This window comes from Pipistrellus kuhlii, unplaced genomic scaffold (assembly GCF_014108245.1).
Source record: "Pipistrellus kuhlii isolate mPipKuh1 unplaced genomic scaffold, mPipKuh1.p scaffold_m20_p_12, whole genome shotgun sequence".
Lineage (NCBI taxonomy): Eukaryota > Metazoa > Chordata > Mammalia > Chiroptera > Vespertilionidae > Pipistrellus > Pipistrellus kuhlii.
The window spans coordinates 31,724,858-31,740,333 of NW_023425427.1; the positions used below are offsets into that span (position 1 = coordinate 31,724,858).

At 41.7% G+C, this 15,476-nt stretch overlaps 1 protein-coding gene across 9 annotated transcripts in view; it reads left to right on the plus strand.

Annotated features, from left to right (window-relative positions):
• DOCK8 (dedicator of cytokinesis 8) overlaps positions 1–15,476 on the plus strand; it is a 180,521-nt gene that overhangs the window by 56,028 nt on the left and 109,017 nt on the right. For 8 of the 9 annotated variants that reach the window (XM_036433896.2, XM_036433898.2, XM_036433895.2 and 5 more), the window contains 3 exons: positions 1,788–1,859; positions 12,168–12,291; positions 14,238–14,450. In XM_036433896.2, coding sequence (XP_036289789.1) covers positions 1,788–1,859; positions 12,168–12,291; positions 14,238–14,450 — 409 coding nt within the window. Of the gene's footprint in view, positions 1–1,787; positions 1,860–12,167; positions 12,292–14,237; positions 14,451–15,476 lie in introns of those variants that run through there. The other variant, XM_036433897.1, reaches the window with a different exon arrangement.

A 15,476-nucleotide genomic window follows, 5' to 3' on the forward strand; every position in this document is an offset into this window, starting at 1 on the left:
GACAGTTCTCGTTCACATAGAGCTGACCGCATGCTCATTTCTTAATGTTTTGAAAATACTCACTTCCCACAAAATAAAAACTTTGTGATTCTTAGGAAACTTTCCCCCCTGTTTTCTGTCCATTTATTCAGGTTTGACTTTAACATGGGTAGTGTCTATTATTTTTACTCTTAGGAGAATCATTTAATTTGATTTCTTTGTGTAAAATGTATGGTTAATTATCTTCAAATGAATTGGGATCTTGGAAGAACCTGTTTAAAATACTTTAGAGGTAGGAGGATTTTTATTTTTTTGAGATTTGATAGAGGAGGTACTATTTTTCTTAGCCTTATTTTTTAGTGCAATACTACCTTGTTACTGATATTTATAGCTAACACTGCCTGTCTGATGACTTGATAACAACCCAGTACTATTTCAACCCTTGCCCCAAATGTGTCAGTAAAGCCCAACAAGGCACCAGGATCATCATCAGAGTAAACGGCTGATCCTAGCCCGGAACTCTGTGTTGAGCAGAGACCGTGTGGTAGTGATAAGCCTGCACTCCAAAGGTGAGCTCTCTGGGTTCCAGCCCCTGCTCCACCACTTGCTGGGTGACTTTAAGCCAGAACCTTGTCACCTCATTTTTCTGCAAAATGGGAATAATGATAGCACCTGTTCTAGGGGTCTGATAGAAAATTAACTGAAAAACTGCCTTTAAGGTGGTTACATCAGTGCCTAATGCATAGTGAATGGTACTTAAGTATGAACTATCATCTGTAGGTCTTATTATGTGCTAGACACTCTTCTAAGCATTTCACGTGCTAACTTATTTAAACTTCACCACAGCTCTCTAAAGGACACGCTCCACTATTAACATCACCCAATTTAAGGTGAAGAAACTGAGGCACAGAAGGGTTGAGTGACTGGTCCAAGGTCCCATAGCTGATAAGGGGTGGGGCTTAGATATAGACACTCAGAGCCCAGGGACCATATGACTAAAGTTTAAAATACTTCATCTAATACTAACGGCACGCCTACACAGGAAGTACTGTTCTTATCTCCTTTTTACAAACAAGAAAATTAAAACTTGCAGTACTTACTTATCTCTAATACCAAAACATTGGGGGAAACAGCAAAACAACTTTGTTGCTATGGGAAATTAATTATTTCTGATTTCAAGACTCTGGAGCATGTGAAGAATATCTCTCATGATGTGCAAGAACCACCCCAATCAATGATCACCAACCAAAGCCAGAGTCTGTCGAATTTCTTTTTTTTTCTTAATTAAAAAAAATTTATTTTATTATTTAAAGTATTGCAAATAGTAGTACATATGTCTTCTTTTCCATGTCAGCTTCTCAAAGCATGCTAGTAGGAACACTGTTCTCCATGGATTTCAGAAAGAAAGACATGCACGTCCCAACAAGGTTACACATGAGCAAAAACCATGCCCAAATCACCCCTCTGAGAAAATGGTACTTACACTTATTTTTCCAGTTTTGTATGTGATTACAGCTAGTTCTCTACCTGTCTTATGTCAGAATGCCTTTAGGGATAAGTACGGTTGAACACAATTCTCGGTAAGGAAGAAAACCCACAAAGCATAAAATGCCAACATATCTTTCATCAAAGTAAAAATGTCATTGCTTGAGGAATGCACTTGGAATGACTGGGTAAGGACTGCCCCAAGCATTCTTGTTTCACTTGGATTTGAAACCGTGCTGCCCTCTCCTTGGTTATGATAAGGCCTTGCTCTGTTGTTTTTGAACAGTAACAATATGTTTTTATTTCATTACCCATCTCATTAGAGTTGAACTGGACCCTCATGTCAAGGACTGCGTTCAGACCTATATTCGGGAGTGGCTAATTTTAAACCAGAAGTAAGTTCTTTTCTATCTCTTTATATATGTATTTATTTTCTATTTTTAGCTTTTTAATTGTTATTTTAATTAATAGATTTCTTTCAAGAGCAGTTTTAGGTTTGCAGAAAAATTGGGTAGAAACTACTGACAGTTCTCATGTATCCTCTGGCCCCCATCTCCCAATAGTTTCCCCTATTATTAGCATCTTGGGTTTAAATTTTATTTTGTTTTTAAAAAAATTTTTTTTGCTCAGGTCCCAAAATGATTGTGAATATTGATTTGGGGGTTTCAATAAATTTTAATGAGTATGCAAATTTGCAAATACAAAATTCATGAGTAATAAGGATTGATTGTATCTTATATTACTCCACTGCTCAAACACCTGCTAAGGCTCCCTACTGCCTACTAAATCAGATATAAACTTCATCTGCTTGCCTTTCAAGGGCTTTAATAATCTAGTCCCATCCTGTGTATTAAAACTTACTTTCTTTAAGTCCTGGAGTCATTTCCTTTCTCTGGACCTGACGCTCTTCTTCACCAGTCCACCTCAACCCCCCTGCTCTTGCTTCCCCTCTGGGCATGCCCTCCTTCCCTCACCTATCTACTAGATGCTCTCTAAGGATTAAAGGTCAGATAAAATCTTTTTTACTTTTTGTAGCTATCTCTGACAGAGTTATCCTTTCTTGGATGGATCTTAACTGTGGTACATTTTGTGCAATTGATGAGCCAATGTTGATACACGAATAATAACTAAAGTCCATAGTTTACTGCGGTGTTGCTTTCTGCAGTTTCAGTTACCAGCAGTGAGCCCCCCTTGTCCACAAATATTAAGTGGCAAATTGCAGAAATAATTCGTAAGTTTTAAACTGCTCACCATTTTGAGCAGCATGATGGACTCTCTCGCAATGTCCTCCTCCAGGCCTGGATGTCAACCATCCTTTGTCCAGCGTCTCCACGCTGTGTACGCTCCCCATACGTTAGTCACTTAGTAGCTACCATCTTGGTTATCACATCAACACATGGAAATGCTTGTGTTATCCTGAGAGGAGCCTAATGTTCCATCATAAGACCTACATCATTCACCTCCCTTCATCTCATCACGCAGGCATTATGTCATCTCGCATCATCACAAGAAGGGGAAGTATAGTACAATATTAGGAGAGAGAGGGAGCACATTCATAGAACATTTACTGTAGTATATTGTTATAATTGTTCTATTTTATTATTCGTTATTGTTAATTTCTTAATTTAATTTATAAATGAAACTGTATCATAAGTATTGTATGTATAGGAAAGAACAGAGTATACATAGGGTTTGTACTATCTGTGGCTTCAGAATCCACTGGGGTTCTTGGAAAGTATGCCCCTCGGAACTTCAAGTTCTGATACCCTCACATTGCCTATCCTTCAGTAAGAATTACTGCTCTATGGGGTAAATGATGAAAGACTTTGGGGGTTGGGTTTTATCTAGTTCCTGGAAGTGCGCCATTGAATTTGTGCTGGTGTTTTTTTGAAGTCATGTCAGTATGCATAGTGTTTTTAATAGCTGAAAAAGAGAAAGCTTCCCTTCTGTAAAGTAATTAAGAGAAAGAAAGGTGTTAATCCATCATCTGTTCTCATGGGAATTGAAAACCAAGTTTGCCAGGCAATCAAATAAGATTATGCTTTGCTGGTAATAAATAAAGGATTTCAGAACAAGTTGTTTTCAAGTTTTTATATTTTATAATTAGAGATGCTTGCCAATATTAAGGTTCTGAGAAAAACCTAAGAGTCCATTTCACTTCATTTGGTTTTTATTTGCTGTTTGGGACATTGCACTTTTTCATTCCTGCTCATTTTATTCATGAAGTTGAATTTCATGGAAATTCCCATTGGAATATTTCTTTTCTCTATCTTGTACAAACTTAAAAGAAAAAAATGACTCTTGAGAATGCTCATTGTAGAAATTTTAGAGATTACTACACAGGGAAATAAAAGGAGAAAACAGAAATTACTCAGTTTCACTATAGACAGATAATCCTATATAATAAAGAGGTAATATGCAAATTGACCATCACTCTAACACACAAGATGGCCACCCCATGTGGTCAAAGATAGCTGCCCCCCTATGGACACAAGATGGCCAGTAAGGGAAGGCAGTTGTGGGCAATCAGGCCTGCAGGGGAGGATAATTGGGGATGACCAGGCCTTCAGGGGAGGGAAGATTTTTTTTTTGGGGGGGGGACCAGGCCTACAGGGGAGGGCAGTTAGGAGGGGACCAGGCCAGCAGAGGAGGGCAGGCCTACAGGGGAGGGCAGTTGGGGGCAAACAGGCCAGAAGGGTAAGGCAGTTAGGGGCAATTGGGCCGGCAGGGGAACAGTTAGGCATCGATCAGGCTGGCAGGCAGAAGCTGTTAGGGGCAATCAGGTATGCAGGCAGGCAGGCAAGTGGTTGGGAGTTCCAGATTGGAGAGGGTGCAGGCTGGGCTGAAGGACCCCCCCTTACACAAATTTTGTGCACCAGGCCTCTAGTCTTCTATAAAAATTAAATCAAATTATAATACTATTTGTTTAAATGGTGGCTTCTCTGGAGCAAGAGTAAATGAACTCAAGTCATGGCTCCATCTCTTACTAGCTGAGTGACTAAGACAAATTATTTCTTTGTACCTCAATCTTCTCTTTAGGAAATAGACATTAGAATAGTGCCTGCCTCATAAACTTTCATTGTATTCAAAAAATAAAATAACATATAAAGCACTTAGAAGATTTTTGGAATATGGCAATTATTCCAAAATATTAGTTACTATTTATGATACTTATTAAGTAGCCTTACAGAATAAGATTCATTTGTTCTTACCCAATTGACAAATTATTTATATTAGACCAATTAGTAAGATGTTTTTTGCAAAGGAAAAAACCAAAGGACAACTTAGTGTTATTAAAGCTTAATTCAACGATCCAGGGTAGATGTCACATCATAGGCACTATAATTTATATATTCACAAGAGGTCTGGTACATGAATTTGTGCACAGGTGGGGTCCAGCTGGCCTGCCCCATTTAGAGCTAATTGGGATGGCTTGGAGGAAGGGAGCAGGAGATCGGCCAGCCAGCCTGCTCCTGATTGGGGTGGGTGGGTCAATTTGGGGTGGAATCTGCTAGGGGGAGGAGCCATGGGCAGTTGGCCAGCCCCGCCCCCTGGTTAAACTCCTGGATGAACTCCAGGTCGAAGGGACAATTTGCATATTAGCCTTTTATTATATAGGATGTAATAAAGTGGGATAAAGATAAGATTCAGAATATTACAAGATTTATACTTTAGAGTTTATCTAGTTCCAATTCAACTTATCTAAAAATATTCCTCTCAAGTGAAATAATATTTTTCTGAAGACTTCAGAAAAAGCACATATATTAGCACTTCAAAGGAATGAACCCAAAACTCTATTCCATATATTTTAATGCACCACAGAGGGAGAAACTACCTTCCTCTGGATGGTCATACTTAATGAAGCCGGTTCGCCTTCTATCGATATATCTTTGTCATCCATAACCATGCAGTCAACACTGATTTAGTTAGCTCCTTTAATCCCCAATTATCTCCTTGCTGATAGTACATTTCTCTATAATATCTGGGGTTAGTCTTTTATGTTCTTGCTGTCTGGGATAATGGCTTTGAATTCCACTTAGGAGTGGAGTAATGGCCACTTCTGTTCCCTCCCACTCTCATAATTCTATAGAGCATTTGCCACTCAAGTTCTGTAATTGAGACTCTTAAATCAGACAAATAGTACTGCCCATGAAGGGTAGAGGACAATTCATATTTTTTTAACTTAATAGAGAAAGATTAAACTATACAGAAACATCAAATACATGATCTCTTGAGGGGGGGGGGGTAAATATATTTTTCTACTTGAAATGTTTGTGTTTTCTACACTGGAAGAAACCTTGAATGAATTCCACTCTATCTTTCACGGATAGAGCAAGTTTGGTGTCCTTGCTCTAAAAAAAAAAAAAAAAAAGTTTTCTCTTCAGAATTTTTGAAAATGATCATTGATCGAATGATTAGAATGATGCCCTTGTTACTTGCTTATCCCATCTTACTTTCAGATATTTTGATAATTTCGTATGGATTAATGTTTTACTGGCATTCTTTGGGTGACGTTAAATACTTTAAGTATTTTATCCTCTGTCATTTTCTCTAAATGAGCTAAGGTGATTAACTGAAGAATGTGTTTGATGCCTTGGTGGAGAGTCAAACTCTTAAGTAATTAAACTTATTTGCATGCTGTTTACTCCTGGAGTATTATCCATAGCGGCAGTGAAACATTGCACGAGTGGTATGAGCAGCACCATAAAAGTCTGTACCTCGTCTTTCATCGTAGGTGATTAGGTTGTTTGGGAGGAAGGTCATGCTCAAGGAGAGCTGGGATACCAAGGAATGGGGTATCATCTGTTTTATTATGCCATATTTTACTCCCAGTGAACTGGTAAACAATTAAACTTCAAACACATCAGTGCCTATAATTCAGCTACTCCCCAAACACCATCAAAATGTCTCCCCGATCAACAATTGCTTATTATGACATGCATTTGTTGTGCTGGCTGTCAAGGTGTTTCGCTATTAGCTTTCTAAATGTGTGGAAAGCAGGCCAGGCTTGTCAATCCAGGCAGTTATGAGGAGCAGTCCAGCTGCGGTGTCACTGAGCCACCCTCTTGGCCTGTTTGTGCAGACTTCTTGTCCCTTCAAAGCCGCACCCTCTAAAGCCCAGCTCACAGGCCAGGGCTTTCCCAAAGCCTTCCCTGACCTGGCCATGGGTAATCACTCCCTTCTCTGAAATGTCAAAGCATGTGGTCTGTATTTCTCTGAGAAGTTTTTGTCACACTCAGGGACAGTTAGTTTCTCAGTAGTTCCTGGACTATCCATGGTTTTGAGATGACATGCCAGTCATTTTTTAGCAAGTCCTTCCATTTTGGGGTTTATTATAAACGCCCCGTTCCTCATCAAGCTTTCATTTTACTTGTATCAAATGGAGTTATAGTTTCCTATGTTTTAATCTATTTCTGTCATTTCTTTTCATGTTCAAATTGTCCTCAAAGTGACCTGTGTGAGTCTCGTCAGCTGGTTCTTATGTCTTTTTCACATGTCCCCACATCACGGATCACATTCTTGCTTTCTGCCACAAGAGATTCCGGGCTGATCTCATGCTTTCCTTTTCCTCACCCCTGATCATTGCTCAAAAAGCTCTTATTCCTTCTAGCCGAAAAGGGTACGTAGAAGCCAAGATGTAGATGTTGACTGTGCTCATTGCTATTAAGGTGTTGCTCTTCCTGTGTCTTCTTAGAGGGTAGAGCTGTGTGAGCTGAAAGCTATGAGTTTGTTCACTATGCGATACCCCAATCCAACATCACAATATTCACTCTGGTTTTCTTTTTCTCTATAGTTTTAACTTGCTTCTCGCACAGTGAACAGTCTGATTCCTATTGTCCTTATATGTTTGCTTACTTAATTTCCCAATCTGTAACCATTGCCAACACCCTTCCATCCCCGTACAGTTGCCCTCTTCCTCATAATCTGACAGCCCTGCCCCAGGCTTGCCCTCTTCCGCTTTTCCTGACACTGAGTGCCAGGCCATTCTTCTACAGCAGTCTTTCCCAAAGTGAGGTACTCGTACCCCCAGGGGTACGGGAAGAGTTTGGTGGGGATATGCACTGCACCGTGCTTGGCTGCGCCTAATTCTATGTTCTCATGAGTACGAGGGGTACTCGGTGTTACGAAAATTATAGAAGGGGTACACATATGTCAAAAGTTTGGGAAACACTGCTCTACAGGGACACCTTTGGCACCTTGCCTTGGCTCTGATGCCTGTGGCAGGCCTCTCCTCCAGGTACATGCCCTCCTCATTCCACTCTGGCTCTATTATCATGTGCCAGGCTGCCCCCGGTTTGGATGCCCTCCCCACACCATATGGGTTCTGATTCTCCATGCCAGGCAGCCCTCCTAAATCTTTTAAATGTTTAGTCTTCAACTTCCCACTCTGCATTTCCTCAGCACTCCCAGCACGGATGGCTGCCTTGTTCAGATGGCTTTTAGTGCCACATTGTACAGGAAGGGAGAGAAGAGAAAAGGAGAAAGGTATGGGAAAGGAAGGAGAAAAAGATGAAAAGGCACGTAATTATTTTCCAGTCCTCACAATAAGCCTTCCAGAAAGCAATGTTTCCCCCCTGGTTTATACTTGAGGGAACGGGAGTTCTGAGAGATGAAGCCCCTTGCCCAAGGTCTCAGAGCCAGGAGTGTGTGAGGAGCCAGCATCTGAACCAGGTCTGCACGTTCTGTCTATCCCCCACACTAGCTCTAAAGAGAATGCTCTCGGAATGCGTTTGGTCTTTGGATGGTCCCCAAATGGGTAACATGGTGTTTGAAGAAAAGGGATGCAGTTCTCTTGAGAAGCAATAGGTTGTGTTCATTGCATGAGAACATTCTTGCCACCACTTGGCCTGCTTCCCCGTCTCATCTGCCATCCAGCTCCACAGGAGCATGGCTTTCTTTGGCTTCGATGTCTGGGTGGAGCCGTGAGGCTGGGACTCTGGCCACCAGAGGCACTCAGCCAGCAGTCTCACTACCTACCCGGTGGTGGTGCCTGCCTTCTGTGGTGGGCACTTCTTTTTTTTTTAATATATTTTGTTGATTTTTCACAGAGATGAAGAGAGAGGGATAGAAAGTTAGAAACATCGATGAGAAAGAATCATCAATCAGCTGCCTCTTGCACACCCCCCACTGGGGATGTGCCCGCAACCAAGGTACATGCCCTTGCCTGGAATCGAACCCGGGACCTTTCAGTCCGCAGGCCAACGCTCTATCCGCTGAGCCAAACCAGTCCCGGCAATGTGGTGGGCACTTCTGAAATGAGTCATCTTTGCCTGCCTGCTTACCAGCCCTCATCCTCTCCGCCCAGCTGACCTCACCCATACTGCCACAAGGGAACTCACAACTTTTTGAAATCTTAAATGGGGAAATGAATGCTAACTCCAGAATGAGGAAGGGAAAAAGTTTGCCCTGGTTTCCACACACACGGCTAGAGAATACACTCGTCTTTATGCTCTTCATACCCAAATTCTGAGGGCCAGCATATATTGTACATAGGATTAGAGTGAATATATTGGGAAATGAACTTCTAGCACTATTCTGTAACTTGTTGTCTTAAATGCTCATTTGTCAGTGTCTTTGGAGTACACATAAAATACTCCAGAAAATATTCTAAAAAAACCAAGGACAAAAAAAAAAAAAAAAAAGAAAAAGAAAAAAGAAAAGAAAGCCTCTATTTGCATAAAAGAGCAAAGGAACAATTGCCAAACCAATTTCATTTCCCCCAGATTTAAGCATTTTTTGAGAAGAAGATCTGATTTGAATTTTTTGGACATAGTGTATGAACTATCACAAAATCTGTAAGCTGGGAGAAATATCCTAGAATTCATGTTATGTCCATGCCTCACCTTGGGAAGCAACAGAAAGGTGACATGAGAATGATGGATGGAGGCACAGACTGTAATTGCGTGAGTCTGTGTCTGTGTGTGTCTGTGCATGTTGTCCACTTGTGAGCAAACACTCCTAGAAACGGCACATTTTATGAGACAAAGCTTTGGCACATATTGTTCTGGTTACGAAGGCTTAACCCAGGGTCTTAAACGAGGCTGCTTCCTGGTTTTCCTGTTGGTGGCCCTCGCAGGTTTTCCTGGGAAGAGGCATGTGACTGAGATTTGGCATCTGTTCCCTTTGCAGTGCACACGTCCTGAGAAAGGCGAAAGGCAGATACTAAAGTGAGAAATTGGAATTTAACTCACTGTTTGCTTCCATCTTAGAATGAATTGATATTATTTAATTCCTTGGGGAATGTTTTCCCTTAAAATTGGCTTTTCCACTGACTCAGCAGGTTGTCACTTGGGGTCGTATAATCAGGATACAACTTGAAACTTGCCCATATTTGCCTCTCTCTGAGTTGGGTGGCTTTTGCCCCCTGGACATTAGATATCATATGACAATATTTATTTTTCACCCTTTGGGAAAGTCCCAAAAATTTATTTTCTGTACTAGAAAAGCCCACCCATCCAGCACCCACGTACATATTGCTGCCGAAGTTTATATTGGCGAGAATAACTTTTGAGAAGCTAGCTGGTTTATGAAATCCCATGGGAAATTCTCTCTTTTCGAAGGATCTGTGTTAGAAAATAGGAAATCAATATTATAGTATAAGATAGAGCTTGGTCACAATTGTATCTACTCCTTTTTTTACTACGCGCTTCTGCACACTTAGAGCAACTGGAACCCAAATCATTTTCCTAGATATTTCCATTAGTTACTACTTTTGAGGAATTGTTTGAACAGGTTCTCCAAAAAGCTGTCTGTTAATTGATGATTATAGACAATATAATTAACATTGTAAAGTTTATTTGTTGTGTCGGTGTTTAGGGATCTCAAACCAGAAGTTATGCTGGCTATTTCTCTTAAAAATCCTTTCTAAATAGTTAGCCTTATTTCCCTTTTCAGAGTACACCTTTTTCATTTCCTTGTTTGTTTGTCTTCAGTTCCCCATTTTGGCCCGTTGTTCACCCAGCCCGGTCCGCGCAGGCTGGGCCAAGGCCAAGTAAGTGGCCAGGAGACATTGACAACCGGTGGCGTTTACAACAAACGTCGACTTGAACTAGTCACCAGGCTCATCCTGGCTCTCTTTTAGACTGTTTCTTGTCTCCTGTTACTCAAAACAAATCGCTCGTCTTTGGAGCATAATCCAATCCAAGGAGAGTCATAGTCTCCACTCTCCCCACAGATGGCACAGGGACATCTCACTTTTCTTTAAGGAGCTCAGCTGGAACGCACGGAATACTCATTCTGTGTGTGCCACTGCGCATAACCCAGCCCTGCGCCCCTCCAGAAGGGTTATACGCTCTGCATTTGGGTCACTGTGAGTGGCCCTCCTCCACCCCTGCTTTATCTGCCTGCCATTTGATCTGCCTAATAAACCCCAACTCAGTTCGTGTTCCTCCACCAGCTTGCTCGGTGCTTTTTCTAACAGCGTGGGAAATCAGACAACGTGGGTGCGTACTCGCGCTGTTTACTGTGCAGCATGTTTTCTAGGAAGCCTTTGAGTCTTAAAACTGGGGAATACACACATTGGTTTCTGCAGTTATTATTTAACAATTTATACCTGTTGATTTTCTTGTTATACCCTGTTTCCCCGAAAATAAGACACTGTCTTATATTAATTTTTGCTCCCAAAGATGTGCTAGGTCTTATTTTCAGGGGATGTCTTATTTTTCCATGAAGAAGAATACGGTACACATTTATTGTTAAATGAAAATAAAGGAAATTTATTACTTGTATACGGTACAGTAGTATGGTAGTTGTCAACACAAAGCAGACAATCTGTGAATCCTACAGTATCAAGAATTTACTCATTTATTCAATGACAATCATGTCATCATCTTCTGGAACATCATCATAATCTAATTCCTGAATTTCCTGGTGAATTTCTTGTGAGTCCATTTCTTTCAGAATCAGTGGACCAAATCTCTCATGTTTAGCAATAGCATTCTGAGACAGAGCCTGCGGGGGGGGGGGGGGGGTGGGGGTGGGGAAGCCTTTATTTTCGGGGGGATGCCTTATATTTCGCTCAGAAGAAAACCTGTAAGTAGGTCTTATTTTCGGAGGATGTTTTATTTTCGGGGAAGCACAGTATTTTAAATCCTGACCATAAATACACATGTTCAAAACACCATTTTAATGGAGATTGAGATTGCTAGCAAAGATTTTCAGTACATAAATCATTTATTTCTGCTTTTTTTCATAATCGTGCCCTGCCTTTTTCATTCTTAAGAACATTGATATGGAGATTAAATGTTTTCCTCTATTTTTATCTTCAAATGACCTTTGTTTGCTGCTTCTGCACTTTGCTAGATTTATTCCAGCTGCTTACACTAGAGTCATAGTTTAGCTGCAACTTGGAGCCAAATGCCCCACAGCTGAAGGGACCGCACCTCCGAGGCGGCATTTTCCCAGGCCATCCCTGCCTTTCATAGGGAGCCAGCCAGGAGGCAAGTTTGTGTCCCATTACAAGAGAGCCTTGTGCTAGGCCTGGCGCATAATTAGATGGTAGGAATTACAAGTGGTCCTCTCTTTGCAAGACCTTTCAGCACTAAGCCTGTGCTTAAGCCATTCCTTTTTAAATTTTCAGTTGTTTTAACATCATTTATTGAGTTGAGCAGTCTGTATTTACTTTTATTTTTAATCTAATGGTTTTGCCTCTCTCTCTCTTTTTCTCCCTCTCTCTCCCCTCGCCCCTCCTAAAAACCACAAAGACACCAAGGAAATTCGGAGATTTGCCGTTTTAAAAAGGTTGGATCCCGGAAAGATTTCCACAAGACGCTTCAGAAACAGACGTTTGAGTCAGAGACCTTGGAGTGCAGTGAACCCAGAGCTCAGGTATTTCCTATCAACAAACTCGGTTACCCGGTGACGGGCTGCTCCGTGCACAGCAGGCTGTGGGGTTTTATTAACTGCTAAGAAGGCTAAATTTGTAGAATGTTAGAAAAGGGGGAACTCTACCATCTGAGCCAGTGATTTCCCCCCCAGACTTGTTTGTAGCTACAGACATCCATGTGCAAATGAAAACCCAGATGCTCGATAATTTAAATAAAGGGGGAGGGGGGAAGCTCTGCTTGTTGGGGAGGGCACTGGGCCCCATCCCTATAACAGTCCCAGGAGGCTAGAGGTGCCCCTAAGGTGATCAGACGTCCCGCTTTTGATGGGACAGTCCCGATTTTTTACAATTTGTCCTGCGGCGTTTTAAAAACCGCGGGACATGGGACAAATTGTTAAAAATCGGGACTGTCCCACCGAAAGCAGGATGTCTGGAAGCACACGGCCTGGGCTCTCTGTGATTCCACCACCACCAGATCTAACTCTGCAGCCTCGGGGAGGATAACTAAACTCTCTGGGCTTCTGTTTCCTTCTCTGGAAAACGAGAGTGACCATAGTAACTAACCCATGAAGTTGTTTGAGTATTAAATGAGTTAATATGTATACAGTGTTTAGGACCACCTCTCTTCTGACACTTAGTACCCAATAAATATTGGCTACTGTTATTATTGCTGTTACTATTGTTATTATTGCAGAATAGTTACAGTTTAAAAGTCAGCTCTGTACGTCCATGTTTATGTAACCCTTCTGAAGAAATTGAAAAGCCACTTCATTTTCCTAAGGCTTTTATAAATTCTAAAACAAACAAAAATATTAATTAATTAGAGTGTTAATATTGATTATTGTTGCTATCACATTCATTTTAAGTAAAATGTATGATCTAGCAAAGTAGCATTTTTTTTATGAGGTAGACAGATGTCACAAAAAGTGTACCTTATAGAGAAATTGTAAAGAGTAGTCCATTTAGTAGAACTTTAGGATAACATTTTACCATCCATTTTATAGATGTTTATAATTCATCTGAATTCTTACAACATATTATTGATTTTGGTTATATAGTCCTTGCCACATCTTTGATTAGATATATAATTCCAAATTTCCAAGACATTTCTAATGGAATAAAGCATTCACTTCATGCTTGATTTAAGAGGTTTTTTTTTTTCAAACACACTGCAGCTAAAGGTGGAGATTACCTGAATAGCAAACACTTTTTTTTTTTTTTCTGGTGCTTATTCCTGTAGCTGTTACTAAAGTCTGTTCCCATGCCCACAGCTCTCTCTCCAGAAACATAGAGTCAATTTTGGAGTTTAGATAAGGTTTAATTTTGAAGGCTCCTCACGGTTCATCTTATTTTCCAGTTTCAAAAGCCAGGTTCTGGAGTTGAGATTGGGATTAAGTCTCTCTATCCCCCAGGCCAATCTCCTTTCTGTTACACCTTGTTCCCATCTGTTCTTCTTGAACATGAGATGTGAGTATGGCTAAGGTGACCAGACATCCTGCTTTTGGCAGGACAGTCCCGATTTTTAACAATTTGTCCTGCGTCCCAATCGGGCCTTTTTCAAAATGCGGTGGGACGCGGGACAAATTGTTAAAAATCGGGACGTGTGGTCACCTTAACATGACTCATAAGAGGCTTGGCTTCCAATCTCCAGAAAAGAACACACTAGAAAACAAAAGGAACACTATGCCATTTTCAAACCTTTCCGCAAGGACAGGTTTACCTACCTCAGGAGTGATTACCTGTTTCCAGGTGGGGAGGAGAGATTGCCTTTAGGATGCTCAGGATAGGAAGTGAAGATGTGATTCTCGTCAAACCCCCAGTTGGCTCAGAAACTCCGTTAGGCCTGATGCTGTAATCACGCATGGCATCAGCCCTGAGACATCCCAGATTGTTTCATTCTCATTGCAGATCCACAGTCTCTCTCACAAGGATGTGTCTTTTCTCACAGGCAGGCCCCCGCCACTTGAACGTGCTGTGTGATGTGTCTGGGAAAGGCCCCCTCACGGCTTGTGACTTCAGCCTGCGCAGCCTGCAGCCTGACCAGCGGCTGGAAAACCTCCTGCAGCACGTGAGTGCCGAGGACTTCGAGAAGCAGAATGAGGAGGCCCGGAGGACCAACCGGCAGGCCGAGCTCTTTGCCCTTTACCCGTCGGTGGACGAGGTGGGTGCGACCATCCCCATGCTGGAGAATTTCAGTGAAGACACGGAGAGGCTCCGGGATAATATTATTGTTCGTTATTACTATATAGTAGCATCAGGATGCTTAATCATGTGATTTCTAGGGATGAATATATATATATATATATATATATATATATATATGTATGTATATATATATATATATATATATATATTCCCCCCCCCCCCCCAGTTTAAAAATAATAAATATACTAGAGGCCCGATGCACGAAATTCATGCCCAGGGGATGAAGGGGGGGTCAGAGTGTGTGTCCCTCAGCCCAGCCTGCACCATCTCCAATCTGGGACCCCTCCAGAAATGTTTGACTGTCCTCTCACAATCCAGGACTGCCAGTGCTGCTCCCAACCACTCGCCTGCCTGTCTGTCCGATTGCCCCTAACCATTTATGCTTGCCAGCCTGATCACTCCCTAACCACTTCCCTGCCAGCCTGATCAATGCCTAACTGCTCCCCTGCTGGCCCAATTGCCCCTAACTGCCCTCTCCTGCTGGCCTGGCCACCCCTAACTGCCCTCCCCTGTTGGCCTGGTTGCCCCCAATTGTCCTCCCCTGCAGGCCTGCCTACTCCAAACTGCCCTCTCTCACAGGCCTGGTCCCCCATAACTACCTTCCCCTGCAGTCCTGGTCATCCCCAACTGCCCTCCCCTGCAGGCCATCTTGTGGTGGCCATCTGTGTCCACATAGCGGCATCTATCTTTGACCATTTGGGGGCGACCATCTTGTGTATTGGAGTGATGGTCAATTTGCATATTAGTCTTTTATTAGATAGGATTTGTTATATATAATAATTAATGTTTATATATGTGTGTGAGTATGTGTATAATAATTGTAAGACACACATACACATACACTAGCTGGGCTGGGGCTGTTTATTTTTCTAAGGCAAGCCTATGTAACAGCAGAACCCATTATTGATCAATTACACAAATGAGATTCCAATAATAGGATTTTCATAAGAGCTTTACAAAATACTTTCACTGATATTATCTC